Source organism: Pogona vitticeps, chromosome ZW-PAR (assembly GCF_051106095.1).
Source record: "Pogona vitticeps strain Pit_001003342236 chromosome ZW-PAR, PviZW2.1, whole genome shotgun sequence".
Classification (NCBI taxonomy): domain Eukaryota; kingdom Metazoa; phylum Chordata; class Lepidosauria; order Squamata; family Agamidae; genus Pogona; species Pogona vitticeps.
Window position 1 is genome coordinate 338,091 of NC_135800.1, and position 25,470 is coordinate 363,560.

Consider the following 25,470-nt stretch of genomic DNA (forward strand, 5'->3'; position numbering starts at 1 on the left):
GAAAGAAAGAAAGAAAGAAAGAAAGAAAGATCACACACAAACGATCAGAGGCATGGGCTGGAAGGCGAACGACGTTCATGCAAAAGAAAAGAGAGAAAACCAAACCAGCAGCCACCACGTGAGAGTTTGCAGGAGTCGGGGCTTGGCAGACTTTTGCTCAGATGGAGAGGACCCGCTTGAAAAAACACGACACTGAAGGGGGCCAGAGAAACTGCCAGCTGAAGGGTTGGGGGCGGGGGTTTCCAGGGGATCCTGCTGCCGAACCCGGCTGTCCGTGCGTTTTAATGGCATATACAGCGGTCCTCCCCCCCCCCCAAATCTCTTTATTTATAGGCCAGCTTCCAGGACCACCCTTCTGAAGGGAGCTGCCTTGCCTTGCCCCCCCCCGCCGCCAACAACGAGTGAAGTTGGGGGGTGGGGACGGGGGGGCAGGATCTCTCCCGACCCTTCGTTTCCTAACCCAACCGAAGCCCAAACTTCTTTCGAGAGAAAGTGGGGAGGGGACCTTTGGAAGGGAACCGCAGAGGGAGTGGAGTCGGGGGCGGCGGCGGCGGCGGCTCCTCTCCTGTGAGCCTCTGCCGCGGGGGGGCTTCCCGGGGGGGGGCGGCGGCGGCGCTGCCCTCTGTGCCTCCCTAGGCCGCCCAGAGCAAGGGACGGACGGGGTTTGCGCACCTTCGGGGAGCGTGTGCGGTGTTCAAGGGTCCTCTGCGGCTTAACACGGGGGGGGGGGCTTGTGAGCCTGGTGCGTTTGTGTGGGAGCGGGACCTCCTGGGAAAGGGGCCGCCCCCTCCTCGTTTTGGGAAGGAGGGGGCCTTGGATGCCTTGACAGTCACATTGTGTGCTTTTCCTGCTGCCGTGGAGGAGGAGGAGGAGGAGGAAGGGGGGCGCGAGGGGAACCCCCTCCCTCCCGGGGCAGAGGTGCCGAAAGTAGAAGCTTTCGGGGAGGGAAAGCCTGCGGAAAAGCACGCCGGCCGCTTCGCTTCGCTTCCAAGTGTCAACACCCCCTTACCGCCCCCCCCCCCCGGATTTGGCAGAAGGAACACAGAAGTGCGGCTGATTCTGCTTTTTCGCCTCCCTTGGGCACCCGGGGCCGTGTGCGCGCTCGGCGGTGAGGAACAGCGGAGGAGCGCGGCGGGGCCGCCGAAGCCACACAGAAAAGCACCTCCTCTGCTTTTAGGAGCGCCGGTTGGCGCGCCTGCCTTTGCCTCCACGAGGACTAGAACCCTCGGCTCCCCGTCTCCGCCCCAAACGCTCAAGCAGCCCCGCCGAGCCGTCCAGCGGGTGGCTCCCCGGGACCCGGGCTGCTCCGCGGCGGGGGCGGCTTTCAGGTGGCTTCCGACGTAAGGAAAACCTGTGAGACGCCACCGTTGGCTGAGGGTGGGAAGAGGAGGAGGAGGAGGAGGAGGAGGAGGAGGAGGAAGGATAGCCGAGCCCCAAAGCCCAACCGGGCCTTGCTTGGAGGCGAGAGAAGGTTTCCGTGGCCCTGAAACGGGCGGCGGCGGCGGCGGCGAGGAGGAGCGGGGCCCCGTCCTCGTCGGAATGACTCAGCGGCCCTTGTTGCCTGGCGCGCCGGTGACTCAGAGTCTCCTCGGTCCGGGCGGCGGGGCGGCGGCGGGGGGGGGGGGGGAAGAGAAAGACAGCGGGCCCTTTGTGCGCCTGTGTTCCCCTCGCCGGTCTCCCTGCGCCCGAGGCCGGAGACCAGTCCCGCAGGCGGTCGCTCCGTCCTCCTCCTGAGGCTGTTGCTGGCGATGGGGCTGAAACTCTGGGCACGGGCAAGGCGTGTCAGGGGGTGCGGGGGAGCCTGACACGCAACCCCCCCCCCCGCTGGCCTCCCTAATACCCCTCAGCTAGACCCCCTCCTCTCTGTGTGTGTCCCTTTTGTAGAGCTGGGGGGAGAGGATAAGGAAAGCCCACGATGGGGTCTTCCATTTCTGTCTCCTCCTCTCCCCTCTGGAGTCACCCCCCCCAGGGGCTGCCAGAACCGAGGGCCAAACGCTGGCCCTTGCCTCCCCCCCCCCCAGGATTTTTCTAGGCAAATGTTACTTTTGAAGTCAGTGTAAAAGACTGGTATTCCCCCCCCCCCCCGTTTTATGCCTTTCTCTTAAAAATTCTAATTTCAAAACAAAACAAAAAGTCACCCCAAACCTGCAAAGTGTCAAAGCAAGGAGCGGCTCCCCAAATACGGGGGCAGGACCTTCCTTAAAGAAAGGAGGAGAGAAACAGTTACTGTATTGATTTCATTTGTTGCCATGTAATCTCGCTCTACAGAGAGAAAGGTTGAGGATGAGAAAAAAAAGAGGACTTGGGCATTTATTGGTTGGTTGGTTGGTTTGATTTCTATGCCGCCCATGGAACCGGTGGTGACTCAGGGCCATTCACAGACAATAACACGGACAGAAACAACCCTGACATAATCAAATGCGTTAAATTAATTTAACAAAATGACAAACATTCAAAATTCCTCGCAAGCCTTGGGATGAGTCAGGCGAACACACTTCTTTTTAGACCACAGTAACTTTCCCAGTTACTCGGCTCGCCCGAACCGGACCAGCGACTGAGCCCCACCGAACCCGGCGAGGGAGAGGTGGCTCCCAGCCCCTCGGATGGGGTCCAGGGGCCCGGAGGCTCCCCGCTGTCGGAAAGACGGCTCTTTCTGGCCACGCGTGGCCAGAAGCGGCTTCTCGGCGCCTCAAGGGCCCCGGGGTGTTTGGGGTTGGCGGGCTGAGGCGAGAGCCCATGCAAGACCCCTCCAGGAAGGAAGTGGCGGGGCTGCAAAGGAGCCGGTGGCTTGCGGTGGTTTCACAAGAACTCAGAGACGGGTTTCTAGTCAGCGCCGGGAGCTTGCTTAGAGGAGCCTGTGGTCGGAAAAGCCGGCCTCCTCTCTCTGGCTGGATTGGCTCAGAAGGCCACCGGCATGGCCCCCAACGGGGTCTGGTTGAGAGCGTGCACAGTAGGGCCCCACAGAGACCCCGGTACCCCCTTGGATCTGTAGGAGCAGCGAGAGGCCCCACAGGGCTGGCCGAGCTCTTCCCTCGTTTCCCCTGGGCCCGGCTGGCGGCCACGGGGATCCCCCCGGCTTCTCCTTCTCCCCGTTGCGCCTCCATCTCAGGCTGGGTTGTGGGGCACCGCCAGGGGTCAGCAGCCTACGGTCCCTGTCCTTGGGAGGACCCGGAAATCTCGGAACCGTTGGAGAAATGCTGCTCTGCATCCAGAAGGAAGGGTCCGGGCAGGCCCTGCGTCCGTCTCCAGCCGCTCTTCCAATTCCTCTGCCCGAACAGTGCGACTGTTCCCCTCCATCTCATTTCCACTCAGGAAATGGTGTGTGTGTGTGTGTGTGTGTGTGTGAGAGAGAGAGAGAGAGAGAGAGAGAGATTGGGGAGCAATGGAAGGATGAGGAGAGGCTACTTGTATGAATTCATGTTTCATGGCACACAACGTGGTCAATTTTAATTACGTCTTAGGCTGCCTTCATGTTACTTTTAATGTATTATTCAGCCTCCTTTTTTGCTGAGAACTGCCTTTAACAAGCTTATGAAAGGTGGGAGCTAAATTGTGTATCAATTAGGACTTGCTGGATGTAAATGCTTCTTCTGTAGAGTATTATTAGACCTTGCAGACATAGGAGAGGTTTTTTTTTGGGGGGGGGGTCTCTGTGCATGTGTGTGAGAGAGAATCAGGTTAGAAATGGTCTTTTTTATTATTCTCTTTTTTCTTGCTCTATTTTTGTTTTTTGTATGTTGAATTTAAAAAAGAAAAGAAAGAAATGGCCCTGAAGGCTGGCAAGTGAAAGAAGGATTCTTATTTCCAACATCGGCCCCCAGTGACGGAGGAGTGCTCTGGGAAACCTAGTTCTAGGGTTCATGTGATCCTTTCCATGTAGTGAAGGAACATGCAGAGGTAGCCAGGGGCCTTCCCGCCCTTGCCACATCCGTGGGGCGGCTTCCTCCCTCCCCCAGCTTTGACACAGTGGGTAGAGTTTGCACGGCTGGAATTTGAAGCTAAATCATGGCTGCAAAAAATGTGTGGCCAAGCCAGAGATTGCGCCGCTTGTTTTAGGCTCTCCTTCCTTTGCAGGGCAAACGCTGCAGAAGAGCAAGCATCACTCTAAACTAGCCTTCAGGCCCCCCAAAAGGGCAAAAATGTACAAGGGAATCGTCTCAGGTGCCTTTCCTGTTTGGAGAGATTTCTGGGCTGCGGGCGGCTGTGTTGCGTCTCTTACAGCAAAAAAGTCGTTGCTGCTTTCTGCCAGTGAAATGGTATTGTCTGCATAACTTAAATTACGAATGCTTTTTTTCCACCTAATTTCATTCCTCTGTCATCTGAATCTAATTGATTTTTTAATCATGCGATATACTCTGCGTACGGATAAAGAGATGCACCGTTGTCTGATACCTTTGCCCGGGGGAGACCATGCTGGGTCTCTGTCGTCTGCCCTGAAGAGCAGCCACATTATAGCAATGACATTGGCCTTATTGAACTGCACCCTTCTGGCCCGTCTCTTTGCTTCTCTGGGCGCAGCTGTGGATCAGCGGGAAAGGCTCTCCTGCCGTAAAAGTCGGAGGATTGCCTTAGCTTCCCGCTGCTTTTCCGAGGGACGCTCCATGTTCCATGATGTGACTCAGCTGGTCTTGCATTTTCGCTTGGTGGGTGGATGCCTGCCCCCCTTAATTAACCCCTCCCTGCCCAGAGAGGCAATTACCGTGTGACAGCCTTCATGAGATTATTACTTTTGAACTGCCGAAAGATTAGGAGGACCGTTGAGGTCCCTTGGAAGGGGCCACCAGGTGAGACTTATCCCGGCTCAAAGCCTCGACCGGCAAGGGGCCATCTGGGAAGCGGGCGGAGGCCGTTTCTGATCCTAAAAACGATTATTAGTCTTTGGATAAATGTGGGTCAGGAGGCGATAAGGGGGATTAATGGGGGTTGGGGGGGTTGTGTCGGGCCGGAGAGACTTCCTTGTTGGCTGGACGCACCGGGGGGGGGCTTTGAAGGCCGTTCTTCAGCATGTGATGCTGCCGTTTTCTGCGGGGAGCTAGCCAAAAGGTTTCTCCTGTTCGCTGAAGGTGCCGGGGAAGGGGTGGCTTTTTGGGCTGCTGAGGATGCTGGCTGCTGCAGGATGAGCGTCATTTCCAGGAGGATGGTTGCAGGTGAGGAAATGGCTGAGGGCTTGGCTGGGGTTGATGGGGGGGGGGAGAATTCCTTTCAGAAATGGGATGTAAGGAGAGGGGTAGATCTGGCCGTCTCCCCTCGGACACCCACTCACGGTGGAACAAAGGCCGCCTGGCCAGCCCCTCTCATTCCCAGCACAGTCGGACGTGCAGGAGGAAGGATGGTCTGCGGATTGAGAAGGCCAGCGTCAGGCTTCCTTTTGGACCAAGGAGATCAAGGGCTTTGCCTGACCCTGGCCAAGCAGAAAAGCCGCTGCCTCTGCTTCCCTCGGTCTCCCACCAAAGAGGGGTAGCCTCCTCTTGGAGGTGGAAGCTCCTCTGAGCTACCTAGTTCTCACGATTTCATCGGCGCGCTCATCCTCTGTGGATCGGGCTCCTGGTTTTTCTGAGTCGCCTTGAGGAGGAGCCTCTTTCTCTCCCCCTTCTCCCTTGGGCGAAGGGACCAACTCCTTAACGTTGTCCCAGCCAGGATGCGGTGGGGGCAGAAGGCTTGAGCTGCCTGTGCTGGAAGGGCGGCCGTGGGCTTTGCCCGCCTCTGCCCGCCGTCCCCTCTTGAGCTGGCGGGCAGCTGCTGTCTGTGATCAGAAGCGATGTGGCTGGCGCTGGACCCGGAAAAGGCAGCCGGGATGCCAGCCAGGGCACACGCTTGATCCCGATACAGCTGGGGCTCATCTGATCAAGAGGGAGGTTAAGAGGAGAGCATCTGTTGCCCGAGAGGGACAGCCAGCAGGAGGCTGTAAGCTCTTAAGAGCAATCCTGCCCGCCCGCCCGCCCGCCTGCCGTGGGGTGACTCCCCCCCCTTCCTGGGCCAGGGGCTGCCTCTCTGCAGGACTGATGTAAGAGAAGCCCCTTTGCCAAGAGAGGGGCTGGGTTTCCGGGAGGGGGAAAGGGGTGTTCCTCGTGAACGATGACCCTTCCCTGTGGGTGCTCAGGTCAACCAAGGGTGTCCAGTGTGCAGGATTCGCATTCAGGGCACAATCAAACCTCGAGACCTTGCTGGACCCCAGAATCCCCGAAGGGGAACGATGCCTAGCAGCCGAGGTTGACTTGAGTCGGACCCCCACCGCCACCCGCCCTGCATGACTGGGCAACGGAAGGGCAAAGCGGGACTCCACAGTCGGTGCGGTTTGTCAGGTGTGTCCGTGGGTGAGTGCGTGTGGATATACACGCAAGCTGCAGGCAGAAGTGGCACCGGTGCAGCACAAGAGGTGGTACGATTCGCTCCTTAACAAGATCTGCTTGGTTTTTACTCAGCTTATCCTTTTTGTATACATTTTTGGTAAAGGAACAGGGGGAAATTTTATTTTAAAAAACCCCCAAACCTTGGGACAGGCAGCAGGAGGCCACAAGACACCCTCCCCCCCCCCCCCGGTGAACTGTGTGACGGGGTGGGGGTGGGGTGCTGGTTTCGTGGGCAAGAGGGGCAGATTTAAGGTCCAGGAGTTGACTGAAGCCTTCCCTCTTGCTTCTCTTCCAGATTCAGCTCGGCTGTGCCCCCCCCCAATGGCCACCCCGCCTCTTTCCTCCAAATTCCCCTTTGTGGCTCTGCTGATAAACAGGAAGGCCTTTTCTGGGCCGGAAGGAAATTCATCTTGGGGCATTTGGGAGCTGGGCTTCCTGCTATCTTTCAAATGCCGCCCCATGCCCGTCCGTGCCCACCCCCTCCGTTCTGGATGGAGGGACGAACTGCAGTCCAGGAGGGAGGGGTGCCCCCCCCTCTGCATTTGCTTTCAAGCCTTCACTCCCATGACTGGCCACTGCCAGGAAGGTGCCACCCGCATCCCCCCCCTGCCACACAGAGAGACAAACTGCATATCAGAAGGGGTGAAGGTGGGGTGGGATTCAGAATGATGACTGGGGCATCGGAGGGCGAGGTCCCTGGTCATCGTTGTGTTTCTGGACCGTTCGGGTCCTGACTGCTCGTCTTAGTTGGTTTGGTCTGGGCCTCTGGCTAGCCAGAGGTTGGGGGTTCAAATCCCCCCCCCCCCACTGACAGCCTCCTGGAGCTGGACTGGGCGATCCCACAGGGCCCCTTCCAGCTCTGCCATTCTACGATTAATATATGCCATCGTCACCCACCCGTCGCTTATGCCAGTTCACTTTGTAGCATTTGTCTGTGGAGTGAGCCTTCTTTCCTAGATGTGAGGGTGGCTGCTGTGCTTGCGGAATAACTAACACTCTTCATCCAAGCACCACCGCCAGGTCCTCCTCAAAAGCAGGAGCAGCTTGCACGGCGCACCTTCCCTCATTCCCCCCCGCCGGCAAACGCCTCGCACACCCACGGGAAGGCCGGCTGGCTCTCCTCTGAGCAATCCTGCCGTTTCTTGTTCTGAGCCTTGCAGGGCATCAAGAGCGCATACCTGGCTCGTGAGCCATCGGGGAGACCTGCTCAAACATGTCGCCCCAGCTGGGGAGGAGGAGAGGCGGGCGAGGAGCTCTCGAAGGGTTTTAAAAAAGGGTTTTCCCTTTTCTTTCCTGGCAGAGTTCAGTGGAGAGGGGCCGAGCTGGCGGCTTTTTTTTTTTTTAAATGGAGTTTTTTTAAAAAATGGATTTTGTTGTGCTTGATGGCATTGAAGGCCCTTTGGCGCTGCTTAGGGTTTTTGTCCATTGAATGTGGTAGGTAGGTAGGTAGGTAGGTAGGTAGGTAGGTAGGTAGGTAGGTAGGTAGGTAGGTAGGTAGGTAGGTAGGTAGGTAGGTAGGTAGGTGTGTGTGTGTGTGTGTGTGTTGATGTCATCCTAAGGGGAGCTCATTTTCATCCATCCTTACTCACCTTGAAGGGGTGATGCCTGGATCCTTTGTAATCTGAAAGTCCGTGTTGTGACCTCTGGTTTATTTCACATTTCAGATCAGTTTTATTTAAAAAATGCTTCTTGTGGCTTTTAATATGCCTTTTTATTCCATGCATTTTTTTTAACTAATTGCCTCCATGCGTTGAGAAGATGCTTTTTCATTTTGCCACTCCAGACTTTTGTGGTTCGTTGTGTGTGGGGACCAGGGGTTGGACGGGGTTAGGCTAGATGACCCCTTGGTGTCCCTTTCCGCTCTACGCCTCCGCGGGTCTGGAGCAGAAGGGGGCTCGGCGGGAGGGGTTGTGATGAGCATATATTAGCCACCATCTGAAAGCACTGGGAAGGAACTCTTGTCGGCTTGATTAAGACATTCCCCAGGCTTCCCTTCCGAGGACGATAATGAAGGAAGTTGTGATAACATGCAATTTAATCAAAAACAGCTTCTGTTTATTTTGAAAAGGAAAGGCCCCAATAAACAAAACACATGTGTGGCTTCTCTGCAGGGACCGGCCTTGTCGTTTTCATCCTCAAGCAAAGCAGACCCAGCTTTTGCCTTCAGGTCCCCTTTCTCATTCGTTCCTCCACTGGCTCAGTTTTCTTAACGAGGCGCCGGTTTTTGTGCACTGGGGAGGCACTGCCCCCCCAGCTATGAATCTGTTAGGGTGGGGTGTGCAAAGGGTTCATTGACTTCTCCACATCTGCACCAACTCCTGCACTGTTGGAGCTTTTCTGCAAAATGTTGAGGACCAGAAACTTGCTTTTAAAAAAAGAGATAGATTTTGCTCCAGATTCTGCTTTTTGATCAAGAATAAGCTGATACCTAAGGCGGACCTTGCTAGTGGGAATTCTCCCAGCATTTCAAAACCACAAACCAACCCTCTGGGTCCAACCCCTCTTTCGGTCCTCCGCCTTTTATTTTGCAGCTGTAGGTCCTTGTGTTCCTTGCCATCCTCTGGCAGGAGGGGTAAAAAAAAAAAAAAGTCAAGGAAGCAAACTTTTGAATGTCCCTTGGTGAGAGCGTACTGGTCTTATTGGGGGGTGGGGGTGGGGGGGAAGGGCTGGTCCTGTGGCTTATTTTTAGCTCCAGGATGTGGGAAGGAGTGGGGGGGGGGCGACTGGGTTGGGGGGGTAAGGGTTTGGGAAGAGGAATGGTTTTCTGACCCACAGCAGCTGTGGTTCCAAACCTTTATTAATGGTTTGTGGTTTGATGGATCAGGGATTCCAGTAAGTGAAGTCTCTCTCTCTCTCTCTCTCTCTCTCTCTCTCTCTCTCTCTCTCTCTCTCTCTCTCTCTCTCTCTCTGTATTTCCGTCTCTTTGCACAGTTTTCATGACTTTAGCAAATAAAAGAGCAGGGCAGACGGATGAAACAAGACTTTTCTGCTTTCCACCGAGGGGAATAAAGGGAATCCCCAGAGGACAGATTCTGTCTGTTACAAATGGTGTAAATCGCCTCCTTCAGCCGCTCCCACCCTGCAGTAACCAATGATCATGTGATTTTCTCCCCCCCCCTCAATTAATATTCCCCTAGTGGGTTGTACTCTTTGCTGCTGCCTTTTTTTTTTAAGCGTGGATCCTTCTGCCTCCATCTCAGAGGAAAGACCACCCAGGGGGGCTTTTCTAAGTTGAGCCCGACCTGTATTTTACTCCTTTGCCACTTCTGCTCTTCATCCTTCCTTTGCTAAGAACATTAATTTCCTTGTAGCTTGGGTTTTTTCCCCCCTTCTGCTTGACTTCCTGGGAGAACCACAGAAGCCACAACAATTAGAATGATGGATTTTAAGCGGCATCTTGTATCGTATGGTAACCAAAAAAGGGCGGGGGCCTGCCAAGTTCTGTGTCCCAAAAGGACCCTGGCTTTTGAGATTCCCGGCATGTTCTGCATTCTCTTCTAAAGCATCTCCTGGCAGCCTTGAGGGCTAGAAGCATGTTGCGTCCCTGTTTGCTCAGGTCCTCCGTGAATGAAATCCGCTCTGTGCGAGAGGCCTGCATTTAAGTGCGAGGGAGAAAAGCGTGCAAAGAGAGTGCTCGTTGCAAAGACTTGGGAGAGGCAGCTTCTCGAAGCCTCAGAATTTGGGAAGAGGAAAAGATTTTCCTCGCATCATTTGTTGATTCGCCGATTCCGAGGGTTGGCTCCTTTTCCGTTGTTCAGCTCTGAGGATTTTCAGAGGAACCCAAGGGTGGAAAATACCTGTAACACACAGCCCAATATTGTTGGCGACTGTGGCTTCAGAAAGGAGCAATTCATAGAACTCTTTGAAGCCAGCCATGTGTTTGTTGCAAAAATGTGGATCAGAATGACTGTACATGTGGTTTTCTTTAGGCAAAGTTGTTGTCCCCTTATCCGTTCACTATCTATGCAGAACATACAGCACAGATTAGATTCAGAGGAAGAAGGAGAAACTTCAGAGATTGAAGATATGCAGATGACACCCTCTTGCTGGCAGAAAGCATCAGTGGCTTTGAAGCAGCTCCTGAGGAAGGTGAAAGAAGAAAGTGCTGAAGCATGATTGCAGTTGAATAACAAGAAGAGGAAGGCGAAAAATCATGTTTACAGAAGAATCGCCTCTCTTTAATGTCTGTCATGAAGAAACCAAAATGGTTCAAGATTTTCTTTACCTCCCTTTTGTTGCAACGGAGACTCCAGCCAAGAAGGCAAGAGAAAGCTGAGTCTCTGAAGGGCAGCTGCGAAGGAGCAAACTTCTCCTTGAAATCATGTTAATTCATCTTTCCATCCCGGGCTGAAGTGTTAATGTTGTTTGGCCCAGTTGTGTTCCTTCAGTGCTCTGCTTTGGGTTTTAATTGGAAGCGGAGGAGGCCAAGAGAGATTCGGAAGAAGTTTCCCTGCACTGTTCGGCCAACCGGATCAGAGGCCAAGTGGCTGAAGCACCAACGTCAGACTTCTTAATAGCATTACCTCTGGGTCCGTGGGTCTTGATCCAAACGGATGCTTTCTGCCATCGAGAGAGAGGTTTCCGCTCTCAGGCCAATACAGATCTCTGTCTTGTTTCTGTCTTGCATTCTTCTTGGTCTGCATGAAGAATGAGGTTGCCCACCGCAGCCCGAAGGTCCTCCTTCTTTGAAAATGTCTGTTCTGATGAACTTCTAAAGCGATGGCTTTAGAACAAGAGATGGAACAGATTTTGCACGCACTCAAAAATGACTAATTTCTGGGCAGTTTCTACAGGGGAAAAAAAAATCTGTGTTAAATCATTTGTTGCTTTTAAAATGTAAAAACCGAAAAAACCAAAATCTAACTTGTGGGTTAATTTGTCATTAAGTTTGTTAGAACACTTCCTCTGAACAGACGGTTTTGAATTGCCGGAAATGGCCGAGTTAAACGGCTGTGTTAAAACAGCATCATTTGCTGTGTTAGTAAGTTAAAACAAGTTGTTCATTTACTGCTGGAAAAAAAATGGAAGCAATAAGGGTAGTGAATTAATTTTTAAACATTTGTGTTGCATCCCAGGGGGTCCATGCCAGGAGACCCACTTCTGGCAGCCACCGTGGCCCTGGGCTTCAGGCTGGCAGGGGAATCATCACCATCATCCTCTTAGAACTGCCAAGCTAGAAGAGAGTGTGTGTGTGTGTTTGTGTCCTCTGGATGCCAACCCAGGCACCCTCTTTCCGAGTGCTGTCGCTGCCCCAGCGCACCCTCCTGGCTTGACCAAAGCTGCCCGCCCCTTCCCGGGGGTGGGGGGAGGCGGGATTGTGGCTCCCTCCCTCCCTCCCACGACTCTGGCCCGTGCTCTCTGGTGTTGGTGGCCACCTCTTTAGGCTGGGCGTGCAGGGTCCGCGGGGTGGTGGCCCTGCTCCAGCTCCAGAACAGGCAGGGGGCAGGGCAAAGGGGGGGGGGGTGTTTAGCGGTACACAATGTGGCCCAGGATATTTGAAGCAGGGAAGGCCCTACTGGGTAGGGCCAACCTCTCTCTCTCCCCCCCCCCCAGCACATGCCAGCATTGCAGTTTTGCTGACCACCCTGGAATGCTGTTCGCTTCCCCCCCCCCCCCGGCCGTTGCCTTGAGGCCCCCAGGCTTGCTCTGCGGATGGAAGGAAGAATTTTGCTCCTTCCCAATTAGGCGCTGAGCCAGTTCGGGAATGCAAGGCCAGCGAATGGCGGCTGGAAAACAGAACGGCCTTCCTGTCCACGGAGGAGGGACGGGGTCAGCGGCCGAGCGGGGCCAAAGAGGTTCCCAAGCCTTGTGCAGGACAGCAGGAACTGGAGGGTGGGTGGGGATCCAGGCCGCCGGATCCAGGCGAGGGCCGGCGGCAGAACCTAGGGCCGGACTGGGAGGAAGGAAACACCTGGCTCTTGTCACATTCTCTAGCGTTCCCGTTGTGGCGAAGCGAGGAGGTGGAATGCTTTTTTCCTGCCGTTGACATTTCTCGTCCGGCTCCCCCTGCCTTGGTGGCCCCAGTGGAGGCTGCTACCTTAACGTGGTTGGAACGTGGTGCCCCAAAGGGTGGCCTGGAGTTTATTGATGATCCATTGATTGATTTTATTTCTGCGCTACCTTCCTCTTGGGTCTACCTTGCCAAGGAGCGGTCTGGATCCTCAGGGTCTCACCGTCTGGCGCTTCTTCCATTTGGTTAATGAAATCATTCGGCATAAAGCCGTGGGAGAAGGAGATTTGACCAGAGCCTGAGGCGAAGGAGGGAAAGAAGTCCTGCTTGACATCTCACCCCCCACCCCCACCCCCACCCCTGTGTCCTTTCCGCAGTCCTTTGAGGGAGTGAAGTCCTCTGCCTTCCTAAGGACTAGAAAATTAGGGTCCTTGTTATGTGTCCCTGAAAGAAAACTCCGGTTCCAAAAGGGGAAGAATTCTGGGTTCGTTAAACTAACCCAAGGTTTGTGCATTGAGAAGCCAGACCACTCCGTTTTTATTTACTTGTTTTCATATGTTTTCATCGCTGTCTTGGCTATTTTTAATTTGAGTTTTTTGAAGAGTCCACTTCAGCAGGAAGTGGAGAGAGATGAGTTTTCAAAGAGGAGACAAGGAAAGGCTCTCAGCTTTTTTTCTTTCTTTCTCCCTTCTTGATCAAACAGAGACCTTGTACTTTATCCTAGCTGAAAAGCGGCTGACTCACGAAAAAAACCTCTCCCTCCCTCCCTCCTTCCCCCGCTTTGGTCAAAGCTCAGCACCCCCACACGGGCAATTACAGCATTTCCAATTTGCCCAGAGCCCATTAAACTGCGGTTGAGCGCAATTAAAAGGCCATAACGAGTCCAGCTAACCTGCAGGCTGGCCTGTTGCCTCCCTGGATTGCTGCTTCTCTCCCGGCGGCTGCTCGGAGGGCGGAAAGCCCCACAGGTCTGGCAGCAACCGCACGCCCTGCCTGCCTGCCAGCCGGCCGGGCAAGGGGGGGGGAGACCTAGAAGGCAGCCGAGGGTGAAGAAGCGAAAGCCGCCTTTCGCCCTTTCCTTCTGAGAGGAGATCCTGGTCGAAAGGCACACAGGTGGAAAAGAGGCGGGCCATCTACCTGTTACCTCCGCCTTTTTAACCTTCACATCACCTTCTAGAAAGAAAGAAAGAAAGAAAGAAAGAAATCATCGATAGATAGACAGACAGATATGTGGTTAATTTTCAGATGATCCAAAAGTATCCCCCGCCCCCCAGTCATCTTTCTTGGGAATGCTTTGGTTTTATTTCCCTTTTCTCTCATCGTTGACCCCGTTTCAAAGACTGGAAAAGGAGCAGAGGACACCTGATGGTGGGGGTCCAGCGGCAACGTAATCATGTTGGATCCTGCAAGAAAGGTTCCTTTTGAGGGTGGGATCTTTAAAGGGGTCCTTTTTTTTAAAAAAAAATAGCCTTCTAACACCCTGTTCAGTCTGGTCCCAATCATCCAGCCCTCTCCAAAAAAACAGGAAAAAAACAAAGTCTGAGCAGCTTAGGGTCCCTGGACCCTAAAGGTCTTGGCCAGGCATTAAGCAGGGTTGGACTGGTTCACAATCTGGACTACGTTATCCAGGAGAGCAAACCAGATGGTGCTCCAAAAAAGCAATCTAACAAACCATCTGGATCACATCCTAAGAAACGGCAAGGTGACCAAAGCTGGAGATAAGACATGCCCGAACCCCAATTTTCCATCTGTTCCCCCTGCCTCAAGCAACATTTTTATTAATGACTTCAATGAGTGTGTGCGTGCATGTGTGTGTGTGTGTACACAACAGAATGAAATTCAACAAGATGGGGAGATATTCGGCTTGGCAATACTACAAGTGAGAAGGATCTTGGAATTGTTGTAGATCACAAGCTAAATATGAGCCAACAGTGTGATGTGGCGGCGAAAAAGGCCGATCTCGCTCTCTTTCTCTCCTTCTTCCTTCCTTCCTTCCTTCTTGGCACACCGACTGGGAATTACTGGGTTAGAATACAAGATATTCTTTTTGGGGCTGGTGGGCTGCAGAATGGATTCTGCCGTCTAATGGGTTAAGCCGATTTCGAATGGATTCCGCTCAGATTTCCAGGAGGAATGGGAAGCGCCACAGGTTGAGAAAGTCATAAAGATCTTCTAATGGAGAAGGAAATAGCTGCGATTTTCAGAGAAGGGTGATGCCCTGCTCGTGTCTCTCCGTGGTTTTGAAACAGATCACCTGCAACCCAGAATTTATCTTTTAAAGCATTTGTAGGAGTTCTTGCTGGTACTACAGATGATCTCAGGCGGCTCTGGTTCATTCAGAGAGAAAGGCTTGTGGGGGGTGGGGGGTCCTTCCGGAACCCCCTAAAAATTCTGGAGGGGGGGTCTTCTTTGGGACCCAGTCCATGGCTGGCATTTTGGGGAGCGGCAGGTCCCAGGTGGTCGTCCTGTATTGTGTGGCGTCTGTTTTACGCCAGTGTTTGATTTTTTTTTTGCGGTTACTATGTTTGTAAACACGTGTGCATTGAAACAGGCGTGTCGAGTTTCCTGATCTTATCACTGATGCTTTCCATGGTCGGCCACTTCGGTTTTTATTTTTAAGGAAAGCAGGAACAACGTTTTGAAAAGAAAGGTTTGGCGCTTTCTCCCAAAGGGATCACGCTAAAGGTTGGGAGCTGATTCTCATGGCTAGGCTCACGCCCGAAGGAAGGCTGCTTCAGCTGGCGCTCAGGATCCCCTCTCCCGTTTCCTTCGCCATCCCTGGTGGTCTCCGTGGTGGGTTCTGCTCCTCGAGTGAGTTTCCATGGCCACGTGGCAATTTGAACCCAGCCCTCTCACATGTCACTGTTTATGGATTCGTACATTTAAGACATTTGAGCGCTGCTTTTCAAGACGAAGCTTCTGCGGGGGAGGGGGTGTTGGTTCACACAGCAGAATGTTTTTGAAAATCCATGTTTTTGTTGAGCACAAATTATGATCAGAACATGGGAGGATGGATAGAAGAAAAAAAACCCATAAAGAACAGTAGAACCCCCCCCCCAAATGTCTTAAGTATAAACTCAGATAAAAGACGTCCAGATGTCCAGAGAGAGAGAGAGATCCATATGCTGATCTGTAGGGTTCTTAGTCCACCGACTGATCAATATTTGCTCCATGCTGTTCTGATACCAGCTGATCTTGAGGGCATGGATAATCCATTTTTGTTGATTGTCAGTTAATCTCCAAGGGGTGGGGTGGGGGGGGTGTATAGCCTTTAAGGGGACACGGGCGTTCACAGAGTTCAAAGGTAGTCAACCCATATGGTGGACAACATCCCGCCCCCCCCAACCCCTGGCAAAGAAGTTGCAATGGGACATAGCCAGATTGCTTGCTTCAAGGAGACCTCGGATCTTGGGTAGACTTGCTCGGAAGAGCACCCCGGCATGGAGTCAATGGACCCCAGTTAGCACAAGGAAGGGGGGGGCAGTGTTTTCTTTAAATCCCTGTTTCCAATTCTGGACGCCTCCTGTATGGATTGTTGCTGTTGTTTTTTTAAAAATCATTTTTAAAGTTTAAAAAGAAAAACAAATTAAGACCTCCGGGAAGGGAGGGATTGGAGGAAAACGCAGACACACACATATCTGAAAAATGTCCAAACCAGAAATACCTGCCCGGGCGCTTCCTGTTCACCCTTTTTAACAGCAAGGAATGACCATTTGCAGGGCTGGGCGCAAAGATTCTGCCCCTCGCCCTCTCGAAGTGGCTGCCCCTGGTTTAAGGTGAGAGTGGCCCCCCCACTCGAAAAACGCAGGGGCGCCCCTCTTTTCTGTAGGGAACGTTCCCCTGCCATTTGAAGGCCGAGTCAATTTGGATTTGGTGCCGAGAGTGTGAAAAGTTGACGGAGTTGCTAATTCACAAAAGAGGCCCACCCCGCAGGGCTGCTGTGAAGGCGGTTGGTGACGACCCACCTGCGGGGGGGCCCTTGAGCCAAACGGAGGAGGAAGGATGATGGTGCTGTTGGTTCCCTTACGGTTGCTGAAGGATGATGATGCTTTCACAATTCTCCCCCCCCCCCATGGTTGACTCCAGTTTAGAATCAGAATTTGAATGCTGTCCTGAGGTTCTTTTTGCAGTTTTGCTAAAAGAGGGTCCAGAGGCGCTGAACGGAGATGCCGGGCTGCCCGTCTCGTGTCCAACCCTTGTGTTTTTCTCTCTCTTCTGCCTTACAGATTTTTCTGCGCAAGTCAATTCCACCTCCTTGAGCTCCCCCACGAGCCGGGGCCCGATGAACGCCCCTCCCCTCCACCCGCCGATGGGCCACGGGGGCCTCGGGGGCTCCATGGGCTCCCCCGGCCAGCTCCACTCGCCCATCAGCACCCTCAGCTCGCCAATCAACGGGATGGGCCCCCCTTTCTCCGTGATCAGCTCCCCGATGGGGACCCACCCCATGTCCGGACCCTCCGCGCCGGGCCTCGGGTTCGGAGCCGGCAGCCCGCAGGTGAGTGGAGGAGCTTCTGCAGGTGGGGGTGGGTGGGCTGCACCACTGGGTCTGGGGGGGGGAGAAGGTGGGGGGAATTTAGGACCTTTTGAAGTCAGTGACTTCACTCGGCCGCGCAGTTTGCAGAGGGGGCTTCTCTCCACCAACCCCATGTTGTTCCCCCAGCAATCTGGGGAGCCGGGCCGAGAGGGCAGCATCTCCCCAAAGCCGCCCGGTGGGTTTTGGCCTGAACAGAGCCTTGCACCCTCGTGCAGCCTCTCTTTCTCTGCCCTGACTCTCTTGGTGTCCACCTACTGTGGGAGAGGAGGAAGGAGGCTGCTGGCTGGCTTCCTTGCTTTCGTGCCACCCTTCCTTGGGGAGACGGAGAGCCAGGCGCTTGGTCTATTTTTAGACGTGGTCACGCAAAGCACCGGAAGTAAACAGGAGGCAGGCGAGCGGGAGGGGGGGGGGTGTTGACTAGAGGAGGGGAGAGAGAGAGAGAGAGAGAGAGAGAGATGCTCCTTGTCAGACAATGTTCGTTGCAGAACAGTCGGTGCTCCAGTTCCCGGTCATGGTGGCGGGCGCAGGAGGAGTAGCCCTCATTTACTCATGGCCAGCCTTAAGTGGTTTCCCTGGAGGAGATGCGGGCGATGCTCACACGCCCGGCTGGCTTCTGCCATCTGGCTCTCCTCTTCCCGGAAAGCCCGTCCCTCTCCCTCCCTCCCTCCCTCCCTCCTGCCTCTTTGCACGGGTTTCTGGCCGTGGCCCAGAGGACACACCTGAGTTTCCACAAAACCTGGTGAGGGAAAGGAGAAAGGAAGGGGGGAGCCAAAGGAGAAGCCGCCTCTCCTTCCTTCCTTCCTTCCTTCCTTCCTTCCTTCCTTCCTTCCTTCCTTCCTTCCTTCCTTCCTTCCTTCCTTCCTTCCTTCCTTCCTTCCTTCCTTCCTTCCTTCCTTCCTTCCTTCCTTCCTTCCTTCATCAGCCCCTTCCTTCCTTCCTTCCTTCCTTCCTTCCTTCCTTCCTTCCTTCCTTCCTTCCTTCCTTCCTTCCTTCATCAGCCCCTTCCTTCCTTCATCAGCCCCTTCCTTCCTTCCTTCCTTCCTTCCTTCCTTCCTTCCTTCCTTCCTTCCTTCCTTCCTTCCTTCCTTCCTTCCTTCCTTCCTCCTTCCTTCCTTCCTTCCTTCCTTCCTTCCTTCCTTCCTTCCTTCCTTCCTTCATCAGCCCCTTCCTTCCTTCCTTCCTTCCTTCCTTCCTTCCTTCCTTCCTTCCTTCCTTCCTTCCTTCCTTCTTCCTTCCTTCCTTCCTTCCTTCCTTCCTTCCTTCCTTCCTTCATCAGCCCCTTCCTTCCTTCCTTCCTTCCTTCCTTCCTTCCTTCCTTCCTTCCTCCTTCCTTCCTTCCTTCCTTCCTTCCTTCCTTCCTTCCTTCCTTCCTTCCTTCCTTCCTTCCTTCCTTCCTTCCTTCCTTCCTTCCTTCCTTCCTTCCTTCATCAGCCCTTCCTTCCTTCCTTCTTCCTTCCTTCCTTCCTTCCTTCCTTCCTTCCTTCCTTCCTTCCTTCCTTCCTTCCTTCCTTCCTTCCTTCCTTCCTTCCTTCCTTCCTTCCTTCCTTCCTTCATCAGCCCCTTCCTTCCTTCCTTCCTTCCTTCCTTCCTTCCTTCCTTCCTTCCTTCCTTCCTTCCTTCCTTCCTTCCTTCCTTCCTTCCTTCCTTCCTTCCTTCCTTCCTTCCTTCCTTCATCAGCCCCTTCCTTCCTTCCTTCCTTCCTTCCTTCCTTCCTCCTTCCTTCCTTCCTTCCTTCCTTCCTTCCTTCCTTCCTTCCTTCCTTCCTTCCTTCCTTCATCAGCCCCCTTCCTTCCTTCCTTCCTTCCTTCCTTCCTTCCTTCCTTCTTCCTTCCTTCCTTCCTTCCTTCCTTCCTTCCTTCCTTCCTTCCTTCCTTCCTTCCTTCCTTCCTTCCTTCCTTCATCAGCCCCTTCCTTCCTTCCTTCCTTCCTTCCTTCCTTCCTTCCTTCCTTCCTTCCTTCCTTCCTTCCTTCCTTCCTTCCTTCCTTCCTTCCTTCCTTCCTTCCTTCCTTCCTTCCTTCCTTCCTTCATCAGCCCCTTCCTTCCTTCCTTCCTTCCTTCCTTCCTTCCTTCCTCCTTCCTTCCTTCCTTCCTTCCTTCCTTCCTTCCTTCCTTCCTTCCTTCCTTCCTTCCTTCCTTCCTTCCTTCCTTCCTTCCTTCCTTCCTTCATCAGCCCCTTCCTTCCTTCCTTCCTTCCTTCCTTCCTTCCTTCCTTCCTTCCTTCCTTCCTTCCTTCCTTCCTTCCTTCCTTCCTTCCTTCCTTCCTTCCTTCCTTCCTTCCTTCCTTCCTTCCTTCCTTCCTTCCTTCCTTCCTTCCTTCCTTCATCAGCCCCTTCCTTCCTTCCTTCCTTCCTTCCTTCCTTCCTTCCTTCCTTCCTTCCTTCCTTCCTTCCTTCCTTCCTTCCTTCCTTCCTTCCTTCCTTCCTTCCTTCCTTCCTTCCTTCATCAGCCCCTTCCTTCCTTCCTTCCTTCCTTCCTTCCTTCCTTCCTTCCTTCCTTCCTTCCTTCCTTCCTTCCTTCCTTCCTTCCTTCCTTCCTTCCTTCCTTCCTTCCTTCCTTCCTTCCTTCCTTCCTTCATCAGCCCCTTCCTTCCTTCCTTCATCAGCCCCTTCCTTCCTTCCTTCCTTCCTTCCTTCCTTCCTTCCTTCCTTCCTTCCTTCCTTCCTTCCTTCCTTCCTTCCTTCCTTCCTTCCTTCCTTCCTTCCTTCCTTCCTTCCTTCTATCCTATCCATTATCAGCTCCTTCCTTCCTTCCTTCCTTCCTTCCTTCCTTCCTTCCTTCCTTCCTTCCTTCCTTCCTTCCTTCCTTCCTTCCTTCCTTCATCAGCCCCTTCCTTCCTTCCTTCATCAGCCCCTTCCTTCCTTCCTTCCTTCCTTCCTTCCTTCCTTCCTTCCTTCCTTCCTTCCTTCCTTCCTTCCTTCCTTCCTTCCTTCCTTCCTTCCTTCCTTCTATCCTATCCATTATCAGCTCCTTCCTTCCTTCCTTCCTTCCTTCCTTCCTTCCTTCCTTCCTTCCTTCCTTCCTTCCTTCATCAGCCCCTTCCTTCCTTCCTTCCTTCCTTCCTTCCTTCCTTCCTTCCTTCCTTCCTTCCTTCTTCCTTCCTTCCTTCCTTCCTTCCTTCCTTCCTTCCTTCCTTCCTTCCTTCCTTCCTTCCTTCCTTCCTTCCTTCCTTCCTTCCTTCCTTCCTTCCTTCCTTCCTTCCTTCCTTCCTTCCTTCCTTCCTTCATCAGCCCCTTCCTTCCTTCCTTCCTTCCTTCCTTCCTTCCTTCCTTCCTTCCTTCCTTCCTTCCTTCCTTCCTTCCTTCCTTCCTTCCTTCCTTCCTTCCTTCCTTCCTTCCTTCCTTCCTTCCTCCCTTCCTTCCTTCCTTCTATCCTATCCATCATCAGCTCCTTCCTTCCTTCCTTCCTTCCTTCCTTCCTTCCTTCCTTCCTTCCTTCCTTCCTTCCTTCCTTCCTTCCTTCCTTCCTTCCTTCCTTCCTTCTTCCTTCCTTCCTTCCTTCCTTCCTTCCTTCCTTCCTTCCTTCCTTCCTTCCTTCCTTCCTTCCTTCCTTCCTTCCTTCCTTCCTTCCTTCCTTCCTTCCTTCCTTCCTTCCTTCCTTCCTTCCTTCCTTCTATCCTATCCATCATCAGCTCCTTCCTTCCTTCCTTCCTTCCTTCCTTCCTTCCTTCCTTCCTTCCTTCCTTCCTTCCTTCCTTCCTTCCTTCCTTCCTTCCTTCCTTCCTTCCTTCCTTCCTTCCTTCCTTCCTTCCTTCCAGCCCCCACCAAGCTCAACGGCCAACGAGGCACGTGTGTGTCCGTCTCCCGTCCTCGCCCCCCCCACCAGGAGCCAAGGTGGGCCCGACGAAAGGCGTGGTGCATCGGACGGCAGGTGTCATGGGTGATCAGGTTCTGCTTTGTTGGTGCTGAAGGCCCAGCGGAGCAGAAGATGCAGGAAGGGACGGCAGAGCAGGAGAGACTGCAGGCCCCCCCACGGGCTTCCTCTCCCCCTTCTCCCACCTGGAGAGCCTCCCGAGAGGCCAGGCGCGTCAGGAGGGAGATCCTCCTCCGGTTTTAATTTCAGCTTGGAAATCCAGTCAGAGCCACACACGGCTGTTATTTTGAAAACATTTGTCCTGCACTCTGTGGCAAGGAAAATTGATATTATTCCTCTCTCCACTTCATCGAGCGGGGTGCTTGAGGCCCCTTTGCTGTTCACGACGGTTTGCCCATGTGTCCTCGTTTTATGGGGAGGGATCTGAGGAGCCGGGTGGCCACTTCCCCGGGCCACCTCTTGGGAACCTGGTCAGTCTCCTGTGCCTCCTTGCACCCTTGAGGGCTAGGATCTCACCTTTTAAAATAGCCACGCGGATTCTTCAAGAGCCCCAGCCTCTGTTCCCCCAAAGTTGCGTTCCCGTGTGGTCCACCCAAGCCCTCCGTGTCTCTGCTTCCCCCCCCCCCGGGGCCCCTCTTTGCGTCCAGTGAATTTCAGCTTCAATGGAGAGTTGCAGCTCAGAGTCCTTCAGGATAGGGGCTTGTCCACTTTTAACAACACAGAGAGAGAGAGAGAGAGAGAGAGAGAGCTTTGAAACACGGGCACACACACACACACACACAGGTATTGCAGGCTTAGCTTGCACTTAAATCTAGCAGGGAGCATGACGTCATCTTTTTTTAAAATGTAAAGATGCTTTTAATGTAAAGCGCAGCGCTCCCACACAGATGCTCAATATTTTGCGAGCCCTCTGCACGCTCAGCCCCTCTCACTCCCTCTCACGCACACACAGAGGGACCTCCTCTGGACAGAGGCCGGTCATCCAAGCTTCCCAACCGTCTGGACCGCCTTGCACAGCCTCTGCTGCTCGTCCGGGGCTTCTCCGCCCTTCTCAAGACTGGGTGAGGGTCGAGGGGGAGGCAGCCCAACCCGCGCTTGAAATATTCAGCCTGCTGGAGAGGAAACCAGGACCTTTTTCCTCCGAGGTCTAAATGCAGACATGGGTCTTGACATGCCGGCTGCATGCGTTGGCGCTAAAATGGCTATGCTTGTGTTCTGCAGGAGGAATTCGTCAGAGCTTAAGAAAAATAGGCTTCAAAACAAGGCCAACATGTGAAAAACTTCCCTTTTACATTGTTGTTCTTTAGATGCCTCCGTCGGCAAACAGGATGATTGTCACCCAAACGCGTTAGGTGACTGCTGTGTTTCCATCCTGTTGGTGTTTCTGGGCCTGGTCAGTGAGCTTTAGGCTTTCTGTCCTGGGTCCAGGGATGGTTCAGGGTCACCTGGACAGCTAGATCCAGCTGCAGAAGCCGGGGCCTCTGCAGTCCCCCCCCCAGGTGAGCCCTCAGTTTTAAGCAGCCATAAAGCCGTGTGTGTGTGTGTGTGTTTCCCACCCTTGTGCTTGCAACGTGCCACGTTCCACTGCCAACACAGCAGTGCCCGGTGGTAGCAGCAGCTTGGACTAGCATATGATCCTTGGGGCCCAGTTTGGAGCATGGATGGTCCAAGACGCCTCCCCCAAAATGTAGGTGCTCCACTTCCATTAATCTTTAAAGGTGCTTAAGTTCTTTGCAGACAGAACCCTCCGTGGGGGTGGAGCGTCGAAGAGATGCTTCGGGAGGGGAGGGATGAGAACGAACCACCGGGAGGGTCCAGAGCCCTCTGTGCCCACCCGGGGCCGTCTCGAGGGCGGTGGAGAAGCCCCTCTGCCTCTCGGGTTCTGCAGACGGTCTGGAGAGGTTTGCCCTCCTGAATGCCAAAGAGGAAGGACTGGTGGGCGCCCGGGCAGGACGGGGAAGGCCCCCGCCAGGCGCCGGGCTTTCCAGAGCAGCCGTGGAAAGAGGAACCTCTGGCGGCAGTGGGGGGGGAAGGAGGGCAGGAGGGAGGGTGGGTGCTGATCTGGCAACTTCTTGAGGTTTCTGACGACTCAGAGAGAACGGTGGAGCCGCCTGGTAAGGGTGGGCAGGCCGTGGTTTGGAAGACGAGAGGCGGCGGCAGCAGGAGAGGGACAGCTCGTGTCCGGATGCCCTCCTGTGCAAGGTTCCTTTGATGGCCTTTGAAGCCCCCCCCCTTTAACCAAACCCCACCTGCCGTGGGTCCTGTGCTGCGGCTTATTCCCCCCAAAAGGCACAGCTGCTGATTGCAGGCGACGCTGTTCCGTGTGCTGGGATTCAAGCGAGTCCGATGCCTTCCTGCCCCCTCCTGCCAGGGAGCCTGTTTTCCCCCCCCCCGGGGCCTGGGTCGTGCCGGTCAGGGCGATCTCTGGGGCAGAGGGGCCCTGGCCCTCTGGCCTTGGGTGCAAAGGGAAACAGGGGCTCAGCCTCCACCCCTGAGGGTGGTAGCATCCTTAAAAATCCGTCGTCCTCCTGAATCTGCATCCGGGCTTCTTCAGTTTTTGCGCAATAAATTAGACAGCGTGAGAGTTTTCCCCACACTGTGAGAAGGCAATCATTTTGTGGGTGTGTCCGTTTCAGGAAGATTTTTTGTGGGGAGGGGTTTTTGCAAGACTGATTCTGGGATGCGTCTGACAAAAAGCGCGCCATCAGAAAATGCTGTACAGTTTTGCCTGCCTGCGTGAATTAGCAAACGTTGCCGGACAGGATGGGTTGCTCGTTTCTTGTGCCCTTGGATGGGTTGTTTCTGTTTTGATCCGAGTGGCTCCCTGCCTGCCCCAGTTTTGCGCTGCTGCCTTTTCTTCAAAATGCCAAACACACTATGGGGAGAAAGGATTCATGTGGGTGAAGGTGAGAATCCTTGCAAGGGATAGAGAGCTGATGTCTCTCATTGTGCGGAGATGGACCATGCCAAGGAGAAAGGAGACCTTTATATCATCCCTATTTGTATGGCTTGAAAATAGCTCTGGTGTCATCTCATCTGCTTCTGGTGATTTATTTCTTCTAAGTGCTTTGAGAGAACCTTTTACTTCACTTTCTAAAACTGCAAGTTCTTTGTTATTGGATTCCTCTTCGAAGGAATCTTTCATCCTTGGATCTCTTCTGTATAGTTCTTCGGTATATTGTTTCCACCTTCTCTTTATTTAATCTGATCAAGTAATATATTCCCTGTTCGTCTTTTAGCATCCTTAAAGCAGTCACTTAGCTCATGACCTAATGCGCAGATACTGATGTAATGAACGCTTTGAAAGCTTGCAACCAGTCATCCTATTATGCTCTGTTGCTGTTGCCACAATCATCTCCTCTTGGGTCCCCTCGCAAGGAGAAAGGGAGCACCTGCAAATGAGACCAAATAAATAAATAGTAGGTTGCAATTCAGGAATGTGTGCGCTACAATAAAACCCTTTGGGCTTAGCGCCGTCGCCTTGCTTGTATCCTCTTCCTTCCCGGCTTATCCATGAGTTTTCCTTTGGTCTTCCCATCCTTGCAGCTGAATTCTCCCATGAATCCGTCAGCAGCACCGAAGATATTAAGCCTCCCTTGGGGATCAACGGTGTCCTGAAAGTGCCGGTGCACCCGTCCTCGGCCATGGCCTCCTTCACCAAGCACATCTGTGCCATCTGCGGGGACCGATCCTCAGGTAACGGCCAGCTTTCCAGCCGATGGGCTAAGGGAGGGTGTGTGTGTGTGTGTGTGGCTGGCTGGCCGGGGTGATGGTGGGAAAATAGGCTAGAAAATTGGTCGGTTTCTCCCACCAAGATCAATTAGAAACAGGCTTGGCCTCTAGCTTTCCCTCCGTGTAACCGAGGGCCTCTGGGATCCTCATGGGTGCCCTAGCCGTGAGGCAGTAGAAGGAGGACTCCGAAGAGCTGTCACTCGCGGGGACGATGGACCAGGTTTGTCCTCCGTCGCTCTGGCCTGGCACTTCCCAACCGCCGGAGGGGTCCCCAGATGTGCTGGGCGTGCAGTTCCTTTTGCCACTGGCTGTGCCAGCCAAGATTTCTGGGAGTCGTAGTCCAAGAACGCCTGGGGACCCCAGGTTGGGAGCCGCAGCTCCCGAGGAAAGATCCCGAAGGAGGGGATCCCAGTGAGGAGAAAGGACATATCCTGCCTTAAGCCTCAGGAAGAACGTCTTGACTGCAAGAGGGGTTCAAGAGCGGGAATGGGCAGGGGACCCTCCCGGGCTCCGGGGCCTCTCAGCCTCCTCCCACCGGTCTCCTTTCCTTCTGCCCCTTTCCGGCTTCCAGGTAAACACTACGGGGTCTACAGCTGCGAGGGCTGCAAGGGCTTCTTCAAGCGGACGGTGCGGAAAGACCTCACCTACACCTGCCGCGACAACAAGGACTGCTTAATCGACAAGCGCCAGAGGAACCGATGCCAGTATTGCCGCTACCAGAAGTGTCTCGCGATGGGCATGAAGCGGAAGGTAAGGCGCCAAGGGGAGGGGGGGCGAGAGGCGCACGCCAGGCCAGGCGAGGCAGAGCCACCCGTGCACCACGAAACTGTGAGGTCTGGGCATGGCTGGCTGGCGCAGGCGGGCAGGAGGGAGGGAAGGAGGGCCAAACTTTTCTCCTCACCGTTCTGTCCTGTCCTTGATGGAACTTTTCTACAGTGGACGGGGAAATAATACGTAAGGAAGAACGTTTTTAGCCTTGCTGGTTTTGGGTCGGTTCGTTCCACGTGCCGCCGGAGCGTTGATCTGTGCTTTTGCTGGACGGTCGGGTCTTTCGCTTTGCCGGGAGCTCGCGGTGCGCGGCCCCTTGTCTCTA

At 54.0% G+C, this 25,470-nt stretch overlaps 1 protein-coding gene across 1 annotated transcript in view; it reads left to right on the forward strand.

Moving 5' to 3' along the window:
* Positions 1 to 4,989: 4,989 nt before the first annotated feature.
* RXRA (retinoid X receptor alpha) overlaps positions 4,990 to 25,470 on the forward strand; it is a 38,743-nt gene continuing 18,262 nt past the window's right edge. The window contains 5 exon segments of the mRNA XM_078382707.1: positions 4,990 to 5,147; positions 16,527 to 16,795; positions 24,192 to 24,210; positions 24,213 to 24,341; positions 24,949 to 25,127. Of these exon segments, the coding sequence (XP_078238833.1) occupies positions 5,117 to 5,147; positions 16,527 to 16,795; positions 24,192 to 24,210; positions 24,213 to 24,341; positions 24,949 to 25,127 (627 nt within the window). The 5' untranslated portion in view covers positions 4,990 to 5,116.